This window comes from Hylobates moloch, unplaced genomic scaffold (genome assembly GCF_009828535.3).
Source record: "Hylobates moloch isolate HMO894 unplaced genomic scaffold, HMol_V3 SCAFFOLD_9, whole genome shotgun sequence".
Lineage (NCBI taxonomy): Eukaryota > Metazoa > Chordata > Mammalia > Primates > Hylobatidae > Hylobates > Hylobates moloch.
This window is the reverse complement of record NW_026652284.1, coordinates 2,852,982-2,874,848: the sequence shown is the minus strand read 5'-3', so window position 1 is coordinate 2,874,848 and position 21,867 is coordinate 2,852,982. Positions and strand designations below refer to the sequence as shown.

The following is a 21,867-nucleotide window of genomic DNA, read 5'->3' as shown; positions in this document are numbered from 1 at the left end:
CCCCCTGGCCCCATCCCGTCTGGGTGCAGGACAGGAGGAGGACACTGAGCCCACTGCCCCCACCAGGGTGTGAGCCAGGTTCATTTGGAGAGGGCTGCCACCAGCGGTGTGACTGCGACGGGGGGGCACCCTGTGACCCTGTCACCGGTCTCTGCCTTTGCCCACCAGGGCGCTCAGGAGCCACCTGTAACCTGGGTGAGTCTGGGGTCCTGTCCAGGAAGGGCGTAGGTGTGGGTCTCCATCAGTGACCAATATCGATTGATTGGGCCCTACCTGTGCCAGTCCTGGGCTGGGCACCATGCCCTCCTGTGGCCTCTGCACCTGGACCGTGCCCCCTGGGGGGGTTGGAGTCAGCTGCTGGGACATGCGGTGCCAAGCATGGCACTCCTGCTGGAGCCTTAGGCCAGGCCCTGCCGTATGGCCTCCACAACGTCCCAGGAAGGTCATGGTCATGGGCGGGGGCTCTGGTTGGGTGGAAAGACTTCCCTGATCTGCCAGCTGTGGATGGGGGGACATCGAGGGGGCTGTGGCCCCTCCAGCCCAGAGGGCCCCACCTGAGGATAGGAGGGCCCCACCTGAGGATAGGAGGGGCTCACCTGAGGATAGGAGGGGCCCTCCTGCTGGGGCTGCATACCTGGCCTTGTGGCTCTGGGCCTGTTGTGCCCTGAGGGGGCATCCCTGAACACTGGCTCCTGTTTGCCCTCCTGGGGCAGGGCAGGAACTCGGTGGTGATTCTGGGCTTGTGCCTGGGGCCTGGGCTTTCTCATGCAGGAGCTCACTGGCTGCAGAATGTAGCTGAGGAAGGCAGGGCAGGAACTGTTTACTCCTCAGGGGAAACCGAGGCCCAAGGTCTTAGCTCCCACACACACCCAGGCGGAAGGCTTCACTCCACCTGGGCTCTGTCAGGGGCCCCTAGGTCCAGGGTCCCTGGCGCCGGGAAGGCAGGGATGATGATCAGGTTTGTCTCCTGCCCCCTCCGCCTTGCAGATTGCAGAAGGGGCCAGTTCGGGCCCAGCTGCACCCTGCACTGTGACTGCGGGAGTGGGGCTGACTGCGACCCTGTCAGTGGGCAGTGTCACTGTGTGGATGGCTACATGGGGCCCACATGCCGAGAAGGTGAGCTGGGCTTCCTGGGGAAGGGCGGGAAGGCACCATCCCCTCATCAGCATCAGCTCCACCCTGGCAGAGGACCCCTCTCTCACCCACTGCAGAGTTGGCCAGGTTACCCTATGGCTATTCAGACATAGCGAATGTCATCTGTCCCCGCTTGGTACCCAGAGTGTCACTTGGCTTCTGATGGGTGGAGTGTGAGCTTCACAGTCACATAACCAGGGGACAGGGGTGGGCCATGCTGCCAGCTGGAAACAGCCCATCCTTCCCAGCCCCAACAGCTGCAAGGGTGGGCTGCAAACTGCACTGGGGGCCTGAAGAGGGTCATGACCCCATGGCTGGGCTGGACCACCCACAGTGTGGATGGACGCTGGCCATCCCTGCCCCTCCTGCCCCCCCCACACGTGCACCAGGATGTGAGGGTGTGTCTGTGCACGCATATGCAACAGTGTGAGCAGCGTGTGTGTGCATGTGTGCCAATACATGTGTGCGGCACCCAGTATGTGCCAGTCCATGCATGCAGTCCTGCACGGGCAGCAGGCACCTGTGTGTGCCAGTGCCTGTGTGTTATGTATGCATCAGTGTGTGAATGTGGCCAGTGCGTCTGCGCAATAGTGCATGCATGTGCGGCAGGGGGCACAGGCGTGTGTGCCGGGCATGTGTGAGCGTGCTCCAGCACCTGTGTGAAGGTGGCTCCTTAGCGCCACCTTCAGGACCCTGAGGCCGGCCTGGAATGTGCTCTCTGCCTGCAGGCAGTGCTTTTGGGATGCCCCCACCCCTCTGGCCAGCCCAGACTTGGCTGCCCGCCCCCCCCGCACCATGTACCCCCCAGCGGTGTTGGGAAAGGTTGTCTTTGCAGAGGGAAGTGAGAGGCAGGCTTGGGGCCTGTGCGGGGCAGGACATGTGGGCGGGGCAAAGGCCAGGCGCCAGGCTGCAGGCTCTGCCTTTTGGCTAACTGGGGATGTCACACTTGGGGTCCTCGGCTTGGAGGCCCCTAAATAGTCTTGACGCTGTGTATGTGTGCATCTGTTTGTGCCTTTCTAAGGCAGACCTGGCTGCAGACTGTTCGGAACCTTAAGACAGGGGAGCACCCGATCTCGGTGGAACGGAGCGGGGCGGGGCCGGGCGAGGAGGGGCGGGGCAGCAGCCTGTGCGCTGGTGTAGGGACAAAAGGCTGCCCGGCAGCGGTATCTAGTGGTCAGCTGTGGTACTGCACCGCGAGCTGCCGGCACCTGGGCTGGGTGCCGGGGGCAGTGCCTTGACATTGAGCTGGAGGCCTCAGGAGCCTGGGGCCCCATGGGCAGGGTCTTGCGGGGCGTGGGGAGTCCTGGGTCCTGCGCCCTCCCCTGGAGTGGACTTGGCTTGGCATTGGGTAAAGCCCCTGATGTCGCGGGTAGTGGGGGCTTGGAGGGGCTGAGAGCTTTCCTTTGGGGAGAGAGAGAGCTCCCCCCGCCCCCCGCCCCCCGCCCCCTGCCCCTGTTCCTTCCCCGAGTGCAAAGGAGTGAGAAGGGAAGCAGGCTGTGCGGGGGAAGTAGAGGTCCCTGAAGGCCTGGATGAGGTCACGCCTTGCTGCCATTACTGTGGCTCACTCAAGGCTGGGGGTAGTAACATGGCCTGCTCTCTCTCACCTCCAGGTGGGCCCCTCCGGCTCCCCGAGAACCGTCCTTAGCCCAGGGCTCAGGTAAGGGGTGTGGGGAATGCCCGTGGGCTTGCCAGGAGGGTGGGTTATGGCAAAGTCAAAGAAGAGTGCTTAAGTATAATCTGGGCCCCACAGGGCAGCGGCTGCACCCGGGGTCTTGGGCCCCAGGAATCTGGAGCTCAGAGACCAAGGCCGGGGCCAGAGCTGGGAAGGACAGGCTGGGAAGGATTGGGAAGGATGAGTGGGCCCTGCCCTGCTTTGCTGGGCTGAGCTGCTAAGGGGAGGGGTGGGAGGAGGAGGTGCCAGCCCAGAACCCAGTCTGTTTTGGGAGCACCCACCCCACCCTGGACTGACCCTCTTTTCTCCTTTTCCCCAGCGGCCACACTGCCCGCCTCCAGCAGACCCACATCCCAGAGCAGTGGACCAGCGAGGCACTAGCAGAGGCAGCCCCGTGGAGCCCGCCTCTCTAGTCCCAGCCAGAGGGGACCCAGGCCTTTGGTGACCAGTGAGAAGGACACTTCATGGGCCCAGAGCTCCTGGTACTGCCCTTCCTCTGAGGGCCGTGGAGGGCTGTGGACAGCCCAGCAACCTGTTGCTCTTGGAGGCTGGTGTGGTCTTGAGGAGGGAAGTCTCGCATGGCTGCTGGAAGGGAGGCGCCTCCTGGCCTGGCTCTGCAGAACCCAGGGGCACGCTCTGGGTCTGGGCTGAGGAAGCCCCGCTCTCCCCGCGGCTGTGAGTCGGACTGAGGACAGGTGTGGGCACCAATGTGGGCGCAGGTGCAGGCACAGGGCCACTGTCCTCCAGGCAGCCTTTTTGGTGCTAGGCCCTGGGACTGGAAGTCGCCCAGCCCGTATTTATGTAAAGGTATTTATGGGCCACTGCACATGCCCGCTGCAGCCCTGCGATCAGCTGGAAGCTGCCTGTCATCTCCTGCCCGATCCCCAGAAACCCTGATTCAGGTCTGCAGGGTCCTGCGGGCTCACCAGGCTGCTGGCTCCAGTACCATGTAAATCCAGGAAGGTAAAGGAGCAGGCAGCCTCCTCGTGGCCTGTGTGTTTGCTGCGTTACGTGGACTCTGTGTGGGCTCCTCCCTGGGGCCCGGCCAGCGCAACGATGCACACAGGGACCTCCCAGTGCACCCGGGGCCCTTTGCAGGGGTGGGGGTGCCACACAAGTGAAGAAGTTGGGACTCATCTCAGTTCCCGGTGCTATTGAGGAGAACGCTGGGGCTGCATTCATTACTGCTGAGACACCCCCTGAGACCCAGAGACCGGCTGTTCCCGAAGAATGGCCCAGGGAGAGGAGGGCTGGTGTGGAGGGGCAACCTGGACTGAGGCCAAACTCCCTTGGGCCCACCCCACCCACCCCTACCTGAGCATCAGCAGTGGGGGGAGGGCAGCATCGCAGGGGGCAGGGGCTCCCTGGGTGAGGACAGGCTGGCCTTCCCGAATGCCTGGCACTCATGGGTTGAGGCTGACGTCTCCTGGAAGAAGCGCCCAGAGTGGACGGTAGAGGCAGAGGGTAGGGGCAGTAGCTGGGGGCTCCTCTGCAGGATGGGGTGGCCAGTGGAGGGGGCTGCACTCACACCGCAACACAGGACTCTCTCTCCCTTGAGAAGGCCGCCTTAGGGTCTGGGCTGCCGCCCCCTATCACCCTAAAACCAGCCAAGGTGGCTGAGGCCCCAGGGCAGAGGATTTCACCAGCAGGAGGAGGAGGAGGAGTCTGGTTGCTCATAGACAGCAAGGGAGCTGTCACAGAGGAAGCCGATGAATGGACCGCCGTGGGGACACTTTAAAGTAAAACAGTGATAAGGGAGGGTGGGATGGTGGGGATGCAGGAGCAGTAGCCAGAGAGAGACGGACTGGGGTGCAGACGGAGTGTGGAAAACGCACACCTTGAAATGAAGCATCCAGCAGATGGGGTGAGTGGATACAGCTCAGGAGATTCTCCCAGGAATAGCAGGGAGGCATGAAGAGAGACAATGTACAGAAGACAGATGAATGGAAATGGGTAAGGGAGGTGTTCATTCACATCCATCTAACTGCAAAATACAATAAGAAGAAGTCATTGACATGAAGCAACGATGACCAAGACGTTCTCAGATCTAAAGGTGAATGATCTCAGTCACCCTGGAAATGCACAAGGTGGAAAAATAACATAAAAAAGCCATAAGACCTTGAAGAACATCAATGTCAAAGATAAATTCTAAAGTCCCAGAGAAAAAAGAAGAATGGGAATCGAATTGACTTCAGTCTTTACACAAGAAACACGGAGAGCCGGAAAACTGTGATGTTCCATCCTCAGAGTTTGAAGGAATATTTGAAGCCTGAATTTTATGTCCAGCTAAACTATCAAGGGCATGCAAAGTCCATGTTATTCTTAGGCTTTCAAGCCTCAGCCATTTTTATACAGAAAAGCCTGACTTGAAAATGCTCTTAGAGACATTCTCCAGCCAGAAGAGCGAAGCCAGGAGGGTGCTCTGAGATACTCAGTCACCACAGTTCCCAAATGGCCTAGCAATTCAGAGAATCAAAATACCCCCATTACTCCCCAATGGGAACCCCCGACAGTCTCAGTATGGTGTGAGGGTGTGGACGGGGGACCTGGCAGGTACCAATCACTCATCCCGCTCAGCGAAGACACAGTGTTCAGCTACGGAAGCCATAAGGCAGGCTGAGCTTCTGCCCATCCGGAGGAAATCTCAGCTATCCAATGGCAGTCAGGAACGGAGGAAAATAAAGCAGAGTAACTAGAAAACACACTCACAGATCCTAATGTTAACGGTTACAAATGACGACGGAAAAACGAACTCCTGACCGTATATTATATAGTTTCAAATAGCTAGAAGGAGGATATTGAATGTTCTCAACACACATAATAAACACTTGAGATGATGATATGCTCATTACCCTGATTTGATGACTAGACATCCCATGTATCAAAACATCACTGTGTATCTGATGAATATCTACAATTATTATTTGTCAATTAAAAACATTAAAAACAGACTAGACTGCATTAAGATATACTAAATAGTATTTTCACTATAAAAGACATGCTTCAAAGGGTAGAAATACAGACATGCAGAGTAAACCAAAGGAGAATTAGGGCAGGTGTTTGAATATTTCAGGGTGAGAAGCATCGTGACAGTCTATAAATATACATACACATATACGCACCCAACAATGAGGCTCAAACATTCATCCAGCAGTGATGGATAGAACAAATAGAAATCACTGTCATGGGTGATTTGAACGTGCGCTTTACAAAAACCAATAGGTTGAGCAAGAAGACTTAGCAATGATAACCTGGAATGAGCTTGGGCACACATGGTGCATCTGTGTTTATACTTACATGTTTACTGTGTTCACATACACCTTTTCAGCTTAACAATATATATAAAGTTGGGTACACGTGCAGTTTTGTTACATGGACATATTGTATGGTGGAAAAGTCTGGGCTTTTAGTGTTACCATTACTGAATAGTGTACATTCTGCCCATGAAGTAATTTCTCATCCCTCCCACCCTCCCACCCTTCCAGTCTCCAGTGTCTGTTACTCCCCTGTCTGTCTGTCTGTCTGTCTACACGTTATTTAGCTCCCACATATAAGGGACAGCATGCAGTATTTGACTTTGTTTCTGAGTTATTTCACCTAAGATAGTGGTCTTCAGTTCCATCCATGTTGCTGGAACAGTCATGATTTCATTCTTCTTTATGGCTGAGTAGTCGTCCATGGTGTGTGTGTGCGTGCAAATACTGCATGTCTGTACTAAATGGAATGCAGATATATATATATATATATATATATGTAAAATTTACGCATGCGTGCACACACATCTCCACACACATCTTTATCCAGTCATCCACTGATGGGCACCGGTTAATTCCGTATCTTTGCTAGTGTGAACAGTGCTGTGATAAACACATAAGTGTGAGCATCTTTTTGATACAACGGATTCCTTTCCTTTGCATAGATGCCCTGTGGTGGGATTGCTGGATCGAATGGGAGTTCTATTTTTAGTTCCTTGAGAAAAACCATAGCATTTTCTTTAGAGGCTAAGTGAGTTCACATTCCCACCAACAGTGTATACGCATTTCCTTTTGTGTGCATCCTCAACAACATGTTATATTTTTGACTTTTTAATAATAGCCATTCTGACAGTGTGAGATGATATTTCATTGTGGTTTTATTTATTTTTTTGAGACAGGGTCTCACTCTGTCACCAGTGTTGGAGTGCAGTGGCACCATCTCGACTCACTGCGACCTCTGCTTCCCAGGTTCAAGCGATCCTTCCACTTTAGCCTCCCAGGAAGCTAACTACAGGTACAAGCCACCACGCCCAGCTAATTTTTGTATTTTCTTTTTGTAGAGATGGGATTTTGCCATGTTGCCCAGGCTGGTCTCAAACTCCTGAGCTCACGCGATCTGACCGCCTCAGCTTTCCAAAGTGCTGGGATTACAGGTGCGAACCACTGCACTCGGCCTCGTTGTGGCTTTAATTCACATTTCTCTGATGATTAGTGATACACTTACATTTCTGTGTATAAACTTTACATTCAGCAAGTGGAGAATAACGGAACGCTTAAGAAAACCAAAGTTTCCTTCTTTGAAGACTAAGAAGCAAGAAAACACCTTGCAAGACTGATTTTTTAAACACGAGAGAAAAAAATACACAAGAATTAACTACAGATACAACAGAGAAGAAAGCATAAAAAATTATGAGCAACTATGTACCAATAACTTGGAAAACACTTAGAAAAATGATAAACTGGGGAAAAATGCGAATTAGGTGGTGGCCTAAGAAGAGGCGAAGAGCCGCGGCAGAGCCGCTCCTTCCCTCTGCTCAGCCCCTGGAATCCTGGCACAGCTGTAGCGTGCATGGTTACATCAGGTGTATAAATTTGTCAACCAGTACACGTTCCAGAAATTTTTTTTTTTTTTGAGACGGAGTCTCGCTCTGTTGCCCAGGCTGGAGTGCAGTGGCGCGATCTTGGCTCATTGCAAGCTCTGCCTCCTGGGTTCACGCCATTCTCCTGCCTCAGCCTCCTGAGTAGCTGGGACTACAGGCGCCCGCCACTATGCCTGGCTAATTTTTTTTTTTTTTTTTTGTATTTTTAGAAGAGACGGGGTTTCACTGTGTTAGCCAGGATGGCCTCGATCTCCTGACCTTGTGATCCGCCTGCCTCGACCTCCTAAAGTGCTGGGATTACAGGCGTGAGCCACTGCACCTGGCCCAGAAATTTTAAATGGAGGAAAAACAGCTCACCTCATCCCACAAAGGCAGCGGAAACTTGATTCTAAAGCCAAGAGAGGACAGTAACAAGGAAAGGTAACTGCAGACTTATTCCATGTGGGCAAAAATCCTAAATCAAATATTAGCTATCCAAATAAGAGTATTTTACCAAGAACACTGGCCTGACCAAATGGACCGAATGCAAGGACAATTTCACATCAGAAGATGTGTCGGTGCATTTGGGTGAGAAGAGAAATCAGATGACTGTATTGATGGCAGCAGGAAGAACGTTGGACAGAGATCAAAGCCTGTTTGGGAAAGAAATTCTTGGAAACCTGAGAAAGGGCCTTTTTTGATAGTGATTAGGTGCAAGTGTCATGTTCAGGGGAGAAACCGATGAATTCAGGTCTGTCCAAAAGATGCCGCCCAGCAGGGCCTGCTGTGCCCACTGGGGTGACAGTCGTCTGGTCCTGCTATACCTCCTCCCAGCCTTCTGCTCTTCACAGCCCTGCCATGACATCCCATGTCTTTGCTAGGCCTTCCCCATCAGAGCACAAACGCGAGAGGCAGGGGCTTCGCTGCATACCTGGACCAGCTGGAACCGGACCTGGGTAGAGTACGGTGAGTGTCGTCACAAGAGTGAATAAAGTCACATCAGAAGATGCCTGCATCAGCCTCACTGCCCCCCACCGCCCCAGCAGGCAGTATCTTCAGACGAGGAGAAGCAACTGAGAGGCATGAGGAACTCAGGGGAAGACACACCTGCCGTGGTTCTCAGGGGACAAGATCATCTCCACAGAAAACCCCAAAGGGCTAACAGACATTGTTACAGCTGGTAAGGATTCAGCAAGGTTGGCAATAAAGTCCTATAAATCATGGAAAACGTACAACATGTGTAAAACCTGTAACATTGATAGTGCTTCAACACCAACAACAACCAACAACAAGACGACAAAATAAGTCGCCGTTCAGCACGGCAACAAAACCTGCACATCTACAGGAATGTATCCGGCAAAAGAATTTCTGGATTCTTTCAATTCTTCTGATAGAGTTTATAAAGACCTCAAAAGGCCTGAACAAATGACAAATGGAAGGCAAATGCGACATGAAAAATGTCACTTCCCAGCTATGTTGGATCCATGCATTTGCTGGAAAGGCCCAGCGACGGAGTCCACAGGTGGCATCTGGTGGGCAACCTGCCATGTCTAAAACTGACAAAGGTCTGGAGTCAAGAATGGCAGAGCTGAGCCAGAGAGAGGAGGACCGAGCCGAGCTGGAGAGGGGAGGAGATGGGCAGAATTCAGAGACCCCACAGCCGAGGCCATGTGTACGGAGAAGGCCCGTCTCACCAAGACCAGAGATCTGCACATCAAAACACCAGTCTATGGCTTACTCCCACCAGCAAAAGTTGGCGGCCGAGGGCTCTGAGTGAATGTGGGGTGAGGACCCCCTCCATGAACCACCGGGGTCCCAGGGCCAGCCCTGGAGCCGGCAGCAGTCCAGGCATCGGAGGCCCCGGAGCCCGGCCAGGAGTGCTTCTGCCAGACACCAGGTGGCGTGAGAGGAAGGCGTGCAGCAGGCTGGGGAAGGGGAATCCCTGCAAAGGACACCGCCAGGGCGGGACATGTTCTGGAATGTTCTGGAGGGGACTGATGAGCAGAGAGCCGCTCAGATAGATCCTAAAACGTGGTTGGGCAAGAGCAGGAACCAGGATGAGGTCATGTAAGTGTGCACCCTGTGTACAAATTCTCTCCTGGTCACAGGACAGCAGCAGGGGCTCTGTGGGCTGAGGATGCACATGGCACACGGGACGGGGTGGTGGGGACACGGGGGTGGGATGGAGGGATGTGCTCACCGTGGGCCTCCGGACCTGACAGGTGACAGACCCAACTCCGTGCCTGGACAGAGGGACTGGTGGCCTGTCCCGTCTCTGGCTGGACGGAGGGACTGGTGCCTGTCCAGTCTTTGACAGTTGTCCCGGCCTAGCTGGGGCGGCCACTCCCGCCTGGCTTCTGTGCCTCTGGGAACCACACCCCCCTTGCTCCCCGGCCCCAGGAAAGGTTAGGTGGTGCCTGTCCGGACCCAGCAGTGTCCACTCTGTGCCCGCCCAGGCCTGGGCACTGAAGTTTGCCAAGATGAACCCCAGTCCTCGGCCTGGGCTGCCCCAAGCCTGGGCTATCCTGCCCAGGGTGGCCTTGGGGACAGGGCTTGGGTGCAAGTCCTCAGCAGCAGCCCCCTCCCACTGCCCTGCATCCACACAGCCCCCATGGCACCCCAGGCCAACAATGGCCTGCAGGATGGGCTGGGACACCAAGCACTGCGGACACCCTGGCACCCTACTTGGGGCACAGGCCTTGTTGGCTAGACAGGTGTCTTTAGAGCCCTGATAGCCCCCTGCAGTGGGGCCCACTGACCCCTGCAGTGGGAAGAGGGTCTTTGGGCCTCAGTTTCACCCCCTGCAACAGGAGGGTCTGTGCAGCTGGAGACCTACCCAGGCTATGCGGCTGCACAGGAGGGCTGGGCTAGGCAAGCCCTGCCTCCTGGGACCCCTCTCCAGCTGAGCCGGTGTGGCAGAGCCCCTGCAGGACCCCTATTATCTGGGGACTGTGGGCAGGGAAGTGTCCCTGGGCCCCAACACTGAAAGTACGGGATGGGCTGAGGTTCCAGGAGGAGAGTGAGCAAGACCCCGGGGAGGGGGTGATCGACGTGCTGGGGGTCCAGGCTGACTCTGTCCTGCTGAGGGGGCCATGGCACCTGGGCCAGTGAGGACAGCACCCCAGGCTGAGCAGGGGCCCTCAGAGGGGCGTGAGCTGGCACTGGTCCTGGGGACGGCGCTACACAAGCCTGTGGCCCCCTCTCCTGACACCCCTCTTGCCCATAGGTCTCCCCGCTGCCTGGGCCCCCACACCTCGCTGGCAGCCCAGGCCTGCGCTTCCTGACTCCGCCGGGAGGGGCTCTCGTCCTGAGCAGGCCTGAACTGGGGCCTCCCCAGGTTGCCCCAGATGCCCCCAACAGCCTGGCCGCTACCATAGCAGGACGGCCACCCAGCCTGGGCCTGGACCCCCTCCCTGCAGGCTGAGCATTCTCACTGCCCGCTGAAATGCACAGGCTGCTGTAGCCACTTGCAGACAGAACTGAGGCGCAGAGGCTGAGTCACCTGCCCCAGGTCACATATACAAGAGTGAGGTCACAGAGTCAGAGGCCAGGCTTTCCAGGTCCGCCTTGCTCCGTGAGCTGAGCATGAACTTGGCAGTGAGAACCACCCGGAGGCTGCAGGGCAACTGGGTTTACATAAAAATGCTGCCCCCTGGCCACCACACACACACACGCACGCACACAGAGAGAGACATGCCAGCACATGTGCACACACCACATGCCAACACACATGCCCTGCCTTGGCTGCCAGTTTGCTCCCACAGGAGCTCCAGGAAAAGCCTAGGGAGTAACCAGTTCACAGGCGGGACAGCGGAGGCTGGAGATGCCGCGCCGGGTGGGGAGGGGCTGGCCCCATCTCAGGGGATTCTGCTCCCAGGTGCCTCCTCTTTCCCAGAGCCCTGGCTGTGCCCCACCCTGCGAGGCGGCCACTGACCAAAGCCCTGCCCAGGACAGTCCTGCGTGGGCTCCGAGCCTGGACTGGGCCATTGCTGCTGCCCAAGGCCATGGAGGTGACCGGGAGAGGAGCTGGCCCGCCTCACACTGCACGGCCCTCCAGACCTCGCCTCCTCCCGAGCCCTGGTCCAGCAGGCAGCGGCTGGGAGCAGCTCATTCTCTCAGCCCACCCCACCTCTCACGCACCAAGTCCTGCAGCTGCCTCAGGCCTGGGAGGGGTGGAGGGCAGCCTCCTATCACCATTTCTTGCTAGCACCTAGGGTAGACGCACCCCTGACTTTCCTGCAGAAGCCAGGGCCCCAGACCCAGGAGGATCAGGGCAGATTCTCAGGTGTATGCTGGGTGCTCCCTCCCTGAGTACAACATGACCCAAGCCCACAAAGGCCACGGGCATTGGTGTGGGACACAGGAGGGCTGGCGGGGGCTTCCCGGGACAGAGAGGACCAGTCCTCTCGCTGTGCCAGCCTGGGTCAGCCAACTGGCTCAGGGACTGCCTCTTCTGCCTGTAGGTCCCAGGACGAGATGGCTGGGAGGGAGGTGGGGCCTTCCTCCAACCCTGCGACACTGCAGAGGGATCCCCAAAAGCTCTACTGCATCCCTGAATCCTCTTAAACCACTGGCCAGCCTGGGCCCTGCAAGGTGCAGCTGTGCCGCCCCTGGGTTCTCAGTACACGATCAGGGGCCACTGGCCCTGCTCCAATGCTCCAGCTGGTGAGCAGACGGGCCACACCAGGAGCGAGCTCGGGGCGACCACGCATGAGGGGGCCGGTCCTGGCCCACGGCACCCAACACAGGGGGGCCATGCACAGGGGGCCTGATGCCGGCCTGCGGCATCCTGAGTGAGTATGTCCCGGGAAAATGTGTGGGCACAGCCTTTGCCTGGGCTGTGTCACTCTGAAAATCCAGGTTCTTAAGAAATAACTTTTTAATGTATTTAGAAACCTCAAAACTGACATCTCCCTGCTGGGTCCCCTCCCTCTGGCCGGCCCCCCTCTCAGAACATGGGGCACTCCTGGGCACTCAGGGCCCTTCTTGTCCCACTTTGGGGTAGGAAGAGCACAGGAGGAGACCTCGCATTGTCCCCGATAATCACTATTGGTGCCTCCTGTGCCCATCAGTCCGGGTGGAGTTGCCCCGTGGGTGCAGTGGGGAGGTGGGGCCCAGCAGCTGAGAGAGGCCCAGCCAGCCAATGGGAATAGGCTGGGCTCCCTGGGACTTGGGGTGGCCCCCTCGAGCTTGCCTGGGGTGCCTCTCGGGGGACATGTGATCTTCCTTCTGTGAAGTGTCCGGAGCCCGGCACCACAGCCACAGGCTCTTGGGAAGCCCCATGGAACCATGCTGGGTCCTTGAGACAAGCTCCCCACGCTCTCTGGAGCCAGGCACGGCCACTTGCTGATCGGGGACAGGCTGTGCTGCCACAGGCTGTGCTGCCACCGGCTGGCCTCGGCAGGGCTATACGTCCGTCTCCACCCGCAGACGCTCCATCCTGCGGACGTTGCCCTCCACGGCCACACGGCTGGTGATGAAGCGGGCAAAGTCCTCGGGGAACCAGCCCGTCTCTCCGTCCCGGAGCCTCTCGCCATAGAGCCAGCCTGCACCCGGATGGGGTGGGAGGGAGGTGACAGGAAGGCCGTGGCTCCCCCAGCCCCTCTGAGCTGCTGTGCCTGAGCACACCAGGGCCAGGCTTCTCCTAGAACCGACCACCTGCTCCTGCCTCAGAGCAGACAGCTTCCGAGGCCCTGCTTGTGGTCACCGGGCACCCGGCCCCTGCTCAGGTGCTGGCCACTGAGAAGGGTGCTGGGCTGAGCACACCCCACACAGCTCTGCCCGGCATGAGGAGATGCCCTGCCTGCCCTCTGCAGGCTCATGCTGGGCATCCCCTGGGAGGGCAGAGATACCTCCTCCTCCCCATGTAGGACACACTGACCATGAACCTGCTTTTGATTCTTGGGCTCGGGGATGCGGGAGTGCTCCCTTTGAGGAAGCCCTCGAGAGAGGGTGAGCACATGGTCAGCCTGCAGCCCGGCATGCTATGGACCTGGCCAGACCGGATGCTGACTCACGCCTGCCTGTCCCTGCCCACCCATCTGTGCCCGATGCCCCTGCACTCACCATCCTCCTGCTGCAGAACCAGGACCACATCCGCCTGCTGCAGTGTGACCTCGTCTGCTTGCTTCGCGAAGAAGGCCTTCGTGATCTCCACCTGGGGCAGGTCTGGATAGGGCAGTGGCCATCGCAGGGCTGTCGGGAGGCATGGGCCAGGCTCCACTCCCCGACGGCCTCCAGCAGACACATTCCCTGGGGCCAGGGTGCCCCATCCCCGGACTGCCAGGCCGCAGCACAAGGCCAGGTGCCAGGCTCCCTTGGGCTACAGTGGGGGCCAAAGTGCCCAGCCATGGCAGAGGGCCAGCCCTGCAGGCCCCCAGCCCGCACTCACCTCCTTTGTTGGAGAGGCCCTGCCACTGTCTCTCACTGTGTGTGAGCGCCACGATCCACCGCGCCCGGTCACTCCTGGGGACCAAAGACAGCATAAGCCAGGCCTGGAGACCAATCCTGCCCGTCTGATGTTCCTTGACTTCTGACAGCCACCCATGGGGGCCATGGCAAGGAGATGGGTGGTGGGGGTGGGCAGGAGTGGCTGGGCAGACTGTGCCAGGCAGGCTAACCCCCAAGTCACCCCTAGCCCCAGGTCACAGGGTTGGGTAATGGCCACACACCCAGACCCCAGCCTGCTGGACCTGAGTCCACCCCGTTTCCTGGCACTGGGCCCCAGCTCCCTACCCCCTCCATTTGCTGTGACAGACTCAGCCCCAGCGTCCTCATCTGGAAACAGGGCCCAGAGCTGTCCTCGGTCAAGAGGAGCTGAGAGGGAATATGGAGACTGGCACACTTGTGTGCCTGCCTTCCACAGGGGTCCCGCAGAGACCCCATCAGTGACCACTCCCATTCTGAGTGCCAGGACCACCCTGCTGTCTGAACTGGCCCCCACCGGCCAGGCTGGCTGCAGCCCAGCAGCACTGCTGTCCACCTGCAGGTGTGCCCCCAGGGCCTCAGGGCTCTCCTGCCTCGGGGCCTCTGCTGAGCAGCCCCACTCTCCGGCCCCAGCTCCCTCTGCTCCCATGGGCTGAGCTTTCCTTACGGCGCCCCCCGCACCCCACCCCCCACCTTGTTTCCTCCCTTGTTCCTACTCCTGGTGGCCCAACTGTTGGTGCGTCCCCTCCCGGGAACATAAACTCCACGAGGACAAGGCCGTTTCTGTTCCCAGCTCTACCTCAGCACGTACAGCAGGGCCAGGTGCACAGTGGGCGTTCAGAGCCAGTCGTGGAACAGCAAGCGAGGCAGGTGGATAACCCGGTCCCCGTGGAGCTAATGTGCCTGTGGCCTGGGAACAGCCCTCCCGGGAGCCCACTTACGCGGAGTCTGAGGAGAGCAGCAGCTGCTCCTGGCGGCCCTCGCTGTTGCGAAGCAGGGTCACCTGGAAGGGGTGGGGCACGGAGGAGCTGCGGTTGCCGCCCCCGGGCAGAGGGAGCTCAGATGGCTCTATCTTCTCCACCTGGATGTGGTTCATCTGGGCGTAGTCCTGGACCACGTAGCTCTCCTCGCTGTGGGGACACGGGCAGTCGGTGGGACGGTCCCACCCAGCTCCTACCCGGTGCCTGCTGGGCTCCCATCCAGTTCCCACCCGGCTCCCCTGCAGTGGTGGGGAGGCAGCCATGGACAGGCTGCAAGAGTTCCCGCATCCCACAGAACAGAGGCCACGGCTTTCGAGTCCTCCTCGTGGCTGTCACAGGCAGACCCAGGTCTGCAGAGGAGGCCAGAGGCTGCACAGTGAGCGCCACCTGCCCCCGAGTGTCAGGTAGAGCATGTGCCGAGGAAGCCGCGCCTCAGCTCTGAGGTCAGAGGGGCTCAGGGCCGACTCCCCGCACCCTCCTGCCCCAGGGCCAGCGGCCCAGTGTCCATGGAGTGGGGCTCCCCACACCCTCCTGCCCTAAGGCCACCTCTTCTTCTTGGTCACAACCAGGACATCGTTGAACAGGAACAGGTAGCACGTTGGCCGGCTGGCGATTTTTCGAAAAAGTCCGGTTTCTTCCACTAAGAACAGCTCCCCGCGCTTCAGCAGCCACCGGGAGGCGGAGATCAGTGGGAGGGACTGGGGGGACAGAGCCGGGAGGCGGAGATCAGTGGGAGGGGCTGGGAGGGACAGAGCCGGGAGGCGGAGATCAGTGGGAGGGGTTGGGGGGGACAGAGCCGGGGTGAGCAGGTCCCCAGGGGGTCAAGGACGCACAGCACCAGGTGGGACTGGCCCCTGCCTCTGGACTGGGTGACCAGCTGGCTGCCCCCAGTCGGGGCTGGACAGAGGAAAGGGGCACGATGTGTCCAGGCCTCAAATCAAGGTGCACCAGGCCCCGGACCAGACCCTTCCCGATAGCCCAGGGCTAGGTGACCACTGAACACTTCACCCAAGCCAGGACTCGAAGGCCAGTGCTGGGGAAGCCTCCACACACACCTCACCCCTCTGTGGCGATTACGCAGACGCTGGGCCTCCTAGGTACGAGGGCCTGCTCAGCCCCGAGGGAGGGTTGGTTGACAGGGGCAGCCCCACCCGTGATGGCCACGCTCCACGTCTGGGGCCTTTCCTGGCCCCTGAGCCACAGAACATCCTCCCTGCTGCCTGGTGCTGAGTTGCTGGAGTCAGTGGGGGGCAGAGGGATGGCAAAGGCCAGGGGGTGGGCAGTGTGGGGGTGGGCATCGCAGTGGAGGGTGGCAGCACAGGGTGATGGGGGTGGGTAGTGTGGGGGTGATGGGGGTGGGCAGTGTGGGGGCGGGCAGCGTGGGGGCAATGGGGGCGAGCAGTGCAGGGGTGATGGGGTGGGGGCGACAGGGTGGGCAGCATGGGGGCAATGGGGGTGGGCAGCGCAGGGGTGACAGGAATGGGCAGCATGTGGGTGGGCGTCACAGTAGAGGGTGGCAGTACGGGGTGGGGGTGGGCAGCGTGGGAATGAGTAGCCTGCCCACCAGCCCCCGCTCCTCAGCCACTGTTGACACCTCCCCACCTGCTTCCTGTGGGCCCCGGCTTCCCCACCTGTGCCCACTACAGACTCAGAGCCCCCGGCACCTCCCGCTCCCGGCCTCTGCCACCACCCTCCCGGATGGGCCTGTTCTCTCCACCCCCACACCCGTTTCCAAGACCAACTTCAAGACCACGTGGGGGTGAGAGCCCCACTTGGGGGTGGACCAGGCCTGGGAGGGGGTCCTTGCTCTGGCAGGGGCAGGTGTTACACCCCAGACTCAAGAGGATCAGGGAGACACGTGTGAGGCCTGCACGGATGTGGGCTCAGCGACAGCAGCGTGAAGTCACCGCCCTGATGGCTGCTCCAGGCAGCCCGCCCTGACCCACCCTGGGAGCCCCATCCCCCAGCTGGGACCCCTGCACCCTTACTTGGTTGTACATGGCCCTGAGTGAGGGTGGCCTGTAGCCTGTCACCCACTCCTTGCTCCACCCGGAAAGGCACCCACTGGATGGGGCACAGGACAGGAGACCCACCTGGGCCCGCCTTGGGGGAGGGGCCCTGGGCTGTCCCGGGACAACAGAGGATGGCGCCAGTGTGTGGGACCGTGGGTGGGGGGCTCTGGAGGGAGAGGTCCGAGCCCTGCCCGTTTGTGGCAGGGACTAGGGCTGCCCGGGCCTGGGCTGGAAATATTTCACCCTACCCAGAATCCAAGCCTCACTGGGAAACATGAGATCTGGGCCGGCCCTGAAATCACCCTGTCCCCTCCCGTCTGTCCTCAGGCCCTGCCCAGCCCGAGGGGTCAGCAAGGAGCCCTGGCCCCAGGCAAGCGCACTGACAGGGGCCACTCCTGTTGCCCCCTCGGCTTGGTCACTCAGGGCCTGGGGTCTGCCCTTTGCTGGTGCAGTCCTGGGGATGGGGCAAGGGCCACAGAGGCCCACCCAGTGGGAGTAGGCGGGGATACACAAGGGATGCCCCCAGATCGGGAGACTGTGGCCTGGAGAGACCAAAGGCACCAGCCCTAGGAGGCCCAGCCCCCAGGCCTCATGAGGGTAGGCACCCACTCTCCAGCCCTCAGGCTCAGGGGTGTGACCTGACACGCAGGCCAGCAGGGAGGGCTGAGTGGGAAGCGGTCTGAGTGGCCTGATGTCCGGGGCCACCTACCTTGACCTTGCTGAAGTCCAGCTGTGTGTGCAGCGTGTACATCTGCTCCATGCGCTCCATCCTGTGGGCCCCCTCGTTGCACTGCCTCACCAGCTGCAGGGCATGGTCCCCGTGTGAGACAGGGCCCTGGCACAGCCCACACGGCCCACAGTGTGCCCAGGACCCCTGCCCAGCCAGCCTCTGGCTGCCCACAGTGCCTGCCCTGGACCAGCCGTGCCACGGGCTCATCAACTGTGCAGGAGCTCCACCGGCTCTGGGCCTCAGTTTCCCTGTCAGCGCTGTGAAAGGCTTGGGATGGATAATCTGAGAACCCTCGCTGCACTGGAAGGTGGGGGGAGCCAGCCCTACGCCATCGGGTAGGGTGGGGTGGGGTGGGGACAGGGTCGGGGTACAGGACTCGGGCGGGGCTGGGGCCAGGCCCCATCTTACCTTGCTGATGGCTTTCAGTGCGCGGTTGGCGGCCTTGTACCTCTCGGAGTGGCCCTGGGTCTTGAGGCAGAGCGTCTGGACGGACAACAGACATGGGACAGAAAGTCCCCTCTGGCATCCCAGGTGTGGAGGCTCCCACCAACAGCAGACCCTGGGTGGGGCTGCAGGGTGGTCAAGAGCTGCCCCCAGAGGGCTCCTGCAGGGCCCCACCAGCACGTATAGCCCCTGAACAGCCTCTGCACCACCTGGAGCTCTGCCAGGTCAGGCCGGGTTGAGTGGGAACAGGAGCTAGCACCCCTGCCTGGAACCCTTCCCTCCCGTCCTTGGCCATCTCCATCCAACCTGGGGAATCGTCAGTGGAGGCCCCCTGGCAGCCCCATTTCTGCACATCCCTGGGGCCCCCAGGAGTTTGAGGTTCTGTTTGGCTTGGGCAACCCTGCCATTTGTAGCCTCAGGGAGCTTAGCTCAGTCCTGCCATGTGCGGGGCTGTGTGTACGGGCAGCATGCACACGTGTGAATATGCCTGTGCACTGTGTGCGTGCATGTGTGTGCATCTACGTGTTATGTGTGTGCACTGGGTGCATGTGTGTGCAGTGCCTGTGTGTGCATGTATGCAAATGTGTGTGTGCATTGTGCGCACATGTGCATGCATGTATTGGTGCAATGCAGTGTGTGCATGTATGCATGCATGTGTGTATTGGCGTGCATCAATACATATGCATTGTGTGCACATGGGCACATATGTGCCTGAGTGCGTGTGCACTGTATGCACATGTGTGCGTGTGTGTGTACACCTTTCACTCTCATGTACCCTCTGCCCTGTGGGCTGGCATCCCACACACACAGCCCATGCTGGTGAGCCTCTCTGCATCTTTGCATCTGCCACAAGGGCACCCCACAGAACGGGGAGAGTAGGTGCTGGGGACAGGGCTACCACGTCTAGGAGGACTGGTGGGGTGGGGGCTGGGAGGAGGCTCAGCAGGGCTCTGGGTGATGCCAGTTCCAGCTCGTCAGTGTGCCTGAACCTCATGAACCATTGAGTAAGGGAACACAAATCCGCCAAGGGCTGGAACAGCTCCCGGCACAGTGAGCTCTGTGGGTGGCAGCGACCACAAAGTTATTCTGGTTATTAAAGCCATCCTAGGATCACAACTATTACAATATCATAGGCCAAGCCTGGAGGAGAAGGTCACAAGAGCATAATGCTCCATCTGAGGGGGGGCTCTGGCCGTGGGACCCCAGGATGGTGTGTCCGGCCCTACCCCCAGGCCGTGGACTCACATCCATCAGGAGGGGCAGCCGGGTCACCCGCTGCATGGGGAGGATCAGGAAGGAGAGCATGGGCAGGCCCCCGCACGCCGGCCGCCTCTCAATCTCTCTCAGGACCTCTCGGAAGGCGGCGTTGCTGCTTCTGCAAGAGAACAAGGCTGTCCTTCCAGGCCCTGCATGGCCGGCGTGTACCAAAATCAGGCGGGACCTGCAGAAGCCGGGCTAGGAGCAGGAATGTGCTTTGGGAGACCAGGGTGCAGGATGCTCCTGAGCCACCTTCCGGGCCTCGGGGCCACCCACTCACGTCAGCTTCTGCAGCGTGCGCTGCTGGTAGACCTCGTTGGAGCAGTAGGCGATGTAGGGGTGGAAGTGCTTCTCGGCGTGCTCCTCCAGGATGTCACTGATGTCCTCGACCAGCACCTGGGCCTTGTGCCGCTGCTCCAGGTCCTCGAAGAACCTGAAGGCAAGGAGGGGTGAGGAGGGTGCCACGGGCCTGGTGGTGGGGCCCCATCTGTGCACACACACAGAGATGCATCTGCATGCACACTCACACATACATGGACATGGCAGGAGCTGAGCTCAGCTCCCAGAGGCAGCACGCAGCAAGCACTTGGGGCGGGACCTGGACCTGGGATGCAGGACAGCAGGGAGGGCGGGTGGGAAGTGGTCAGAGAGGCCTGGGGCTCCTTACAGAGCCCCCTGCCACGATCCCACGCACTGGTGCTGTCCCTCTGTTGTCCAGGGGCAGCTCCAGGGACTGTCCCCAAAGGTGGGCCCGTTTGGACCTCCTGTCCTCGTGCCTTGTCCAGTTGGTGCCCTTCGCCCTTCAAGCTCCTTCCGGCTAAAACGACTGGGCCTCCACCCAGGCCTGGGCCCCCGCTGCTGCACCAGCTTGCCCCTGGGAAGAAACTCAAGGACGGAAACTCAGGGAACAGGCACAAGAGCCCAGCCTCCGGGTCACAAATAGGGTGATGCCTGGGGCCACCCCCTCCAAGGATGAGTCCCAAATCCCAGGCAGCTCTGCTGGTCAAGCTCCCAGCTGGGTTCACGAACTGTCTGTTTACTTTCACTAGGTCCCCCACCCTGTTCTGAGGGAACAGTCATGGCCGAGGGGGCCAGGTGTGGGCTCTTGGCATTCCCTGGAAGGGACTACCAGCCCCTCACCTCCTCCATGACCCAGGCCTGGGCCCAGGGTGATCAGGACGAAAGGAGTCAACACTTGGTCAGAGCTAGGCCAGGGCTACCAGGATTCTGCCCCCATGGGCGGCCAGAGCCACCAAGGCTGGGCTTGGCTGGACCCACGATGGTCACCTGGTGTGTGAGGCGGTGGCCGGAGCCTCGTCCATCCTGCAGACCCTCAGAGCACCCAACCTGAGACCACATCCATGTCTGCAGGCCCCCGCCACAGGAGATCCTCCCAGCCTAAGAGCTCTGGCCTTCGGAGGACGCCCTTGCCCAGCATGGAGGTGGGCGGGAGTCCCTCCTCCCCCTGCTCACTGGGCCCGACTGGGCCTGCCACCCACGCAGGAGCCATGCGCCCTGCAGGGAGAGTGTCCTGAGAGCCGCTTGCCCTTGAGAATCCCCAGCAGATGGAGCCGCAGTCCCCATGGATGAGGACCTAGGAGGCCATGGGAGGCCTTGGTTGCTGGATGAGCAGGGCCACGACATGCGTGCGTGCCGAGGCCGGCCAGGCTGGTCAGCAGCTCACATGGGTGACTGCGGGTTCTGAGAAAGGTCTGGGAGAGCCGCCCACCAGCTGCTGACCCCAAATAGTGATGATTCCCCAGAGAGTTCACTGTGAATGCCAGGAGCTGTCGGGGACCCAGCTGGGGGAGGAGGCCGGAGCTTCCCACCCCAGGGCAGCAATCTAAAGCCCTGAGGAAGTCAGAGGCAAACATGCAGCTGCCTGAGGCAGAAGGGACTGGAGGACACAGAGCTCAGAGAACACAAAGCCTGCATGGCTGGGGGCAGAGCTCGGGGAGGGGCAGCCACTATCCCAGAACCCTCCCCCTCCAACCCCATCCCATGCTGAGTCAGAGGTTGGGAGTTTCCCATAGCTGGTCCCTGGAGCCCTACAGGAAGCCCCTGTCTCCAGGGACAAGGCGGCTCCCTGCCCACTCTCAGGGCCTCAAAGTTCCGCAAGGGCACCCCACAGGCAGCAGATGGGTGGGACTCGCCAGGGGCGGGGCTGATATAAGAATGTGCCAGCAACCGCCACTGTCGGGGTAGCCCTGTGCCAGGCACTACAGGCCCCTAATCATCTCCCAGCTCCAACCAAGCCCACGAGGGGACCAGAGGCACCGCACCCCAGGTTAGCACTGAGGCTGAGGCTCAGGAGACCGGATGATGCTCCAGGGTCCTCCTGCATATAGGGAGCAGCACAGGGTCGAGACCACACCCAC

General features: G+C 59.7%; 2 protein-coding genes across 4 annotated transcripts in view; one reads left to right on the top strand and one right to left on the bottom strand.

Annotated features, from left to right (window-relative positions):
* The window catches only part of MEGF6 (multiple EGF like domains 6), a 116,871-nt gene extending 113,660 nt beyond the window's left edge, over positions 1–3,211 (top strand). For both annotated transcript variants that reach the window (XM_032758699.2, XM_058444034.1), the window contains 4 exons: positions 67–195; positions 988–1,116; positions 2,745–2,791; positions 3,126–3,211. In XM_032758699.2, the coding sequence (XP_032614590.1) occupies positions 67–195; positions 988–1,116; positions 2,745–2,779 (293 nt within the window). In that variant the 3' untranslated portion in view covers positions 2,780–2,791; positions 3,126–3,211. The remainder of the gene's footprint in view (positions 1–66; positions 196–987; positions 1,117–2,744; positions 2,792–3,125) is intronic.
* Positions 3,212–12,501: 9,290 nt separating this feature from the next.
* Positions 12,502–21,867, bottom strand: part of ARHGEF16 (Rho guanine nucleotide exchange factor 16) — a 22,422-nt gene continuing 13,056 nt past the window's right edge. The window contains exons 6-14 of one of the 2 annotated variants that reach the window (XM_032760953.2): positions 19,770–19,922; positions 19,478–19,607; positions 18,197–18,271; positions 17,768–17,860; positions 15,593–15,744; positions 15,008–15,196; positions 14,032–14,105; positions 13,707–13,808; positions 12,502–13,186 (exon numbers count right to left, since the gene is read on the bottom strand). In XM_032760953.2, the coding sequence (XP_032616844.1) occupies positions 13,047–13,186; positions 13,707–13,808; positions 14,032–14,105; positions 15,008–15,196; positions 15,593–15,744; positions 17,768–17,860; positions 18,197–18,271; positions 19,478–19,607; positions 19,770–19,922 (1,108 nt within the window). In that variant the 3' untranslated portion in view covers positions 12,502–13,046. Of the gene's footprint in view, positions 13,187–13,706; positions 13,836–14,031; positions 14,106–15,007; positions 15,197–15,592; positions 15,745–17,767; positions 17,861–18,196; positions 18,272–19,477; positions 19,608–19,769; positions 19,923–21,867 lie in introns of both variants that reach the window. The other variant, XM_058444303.1, reaches the window with a different exon arrangement.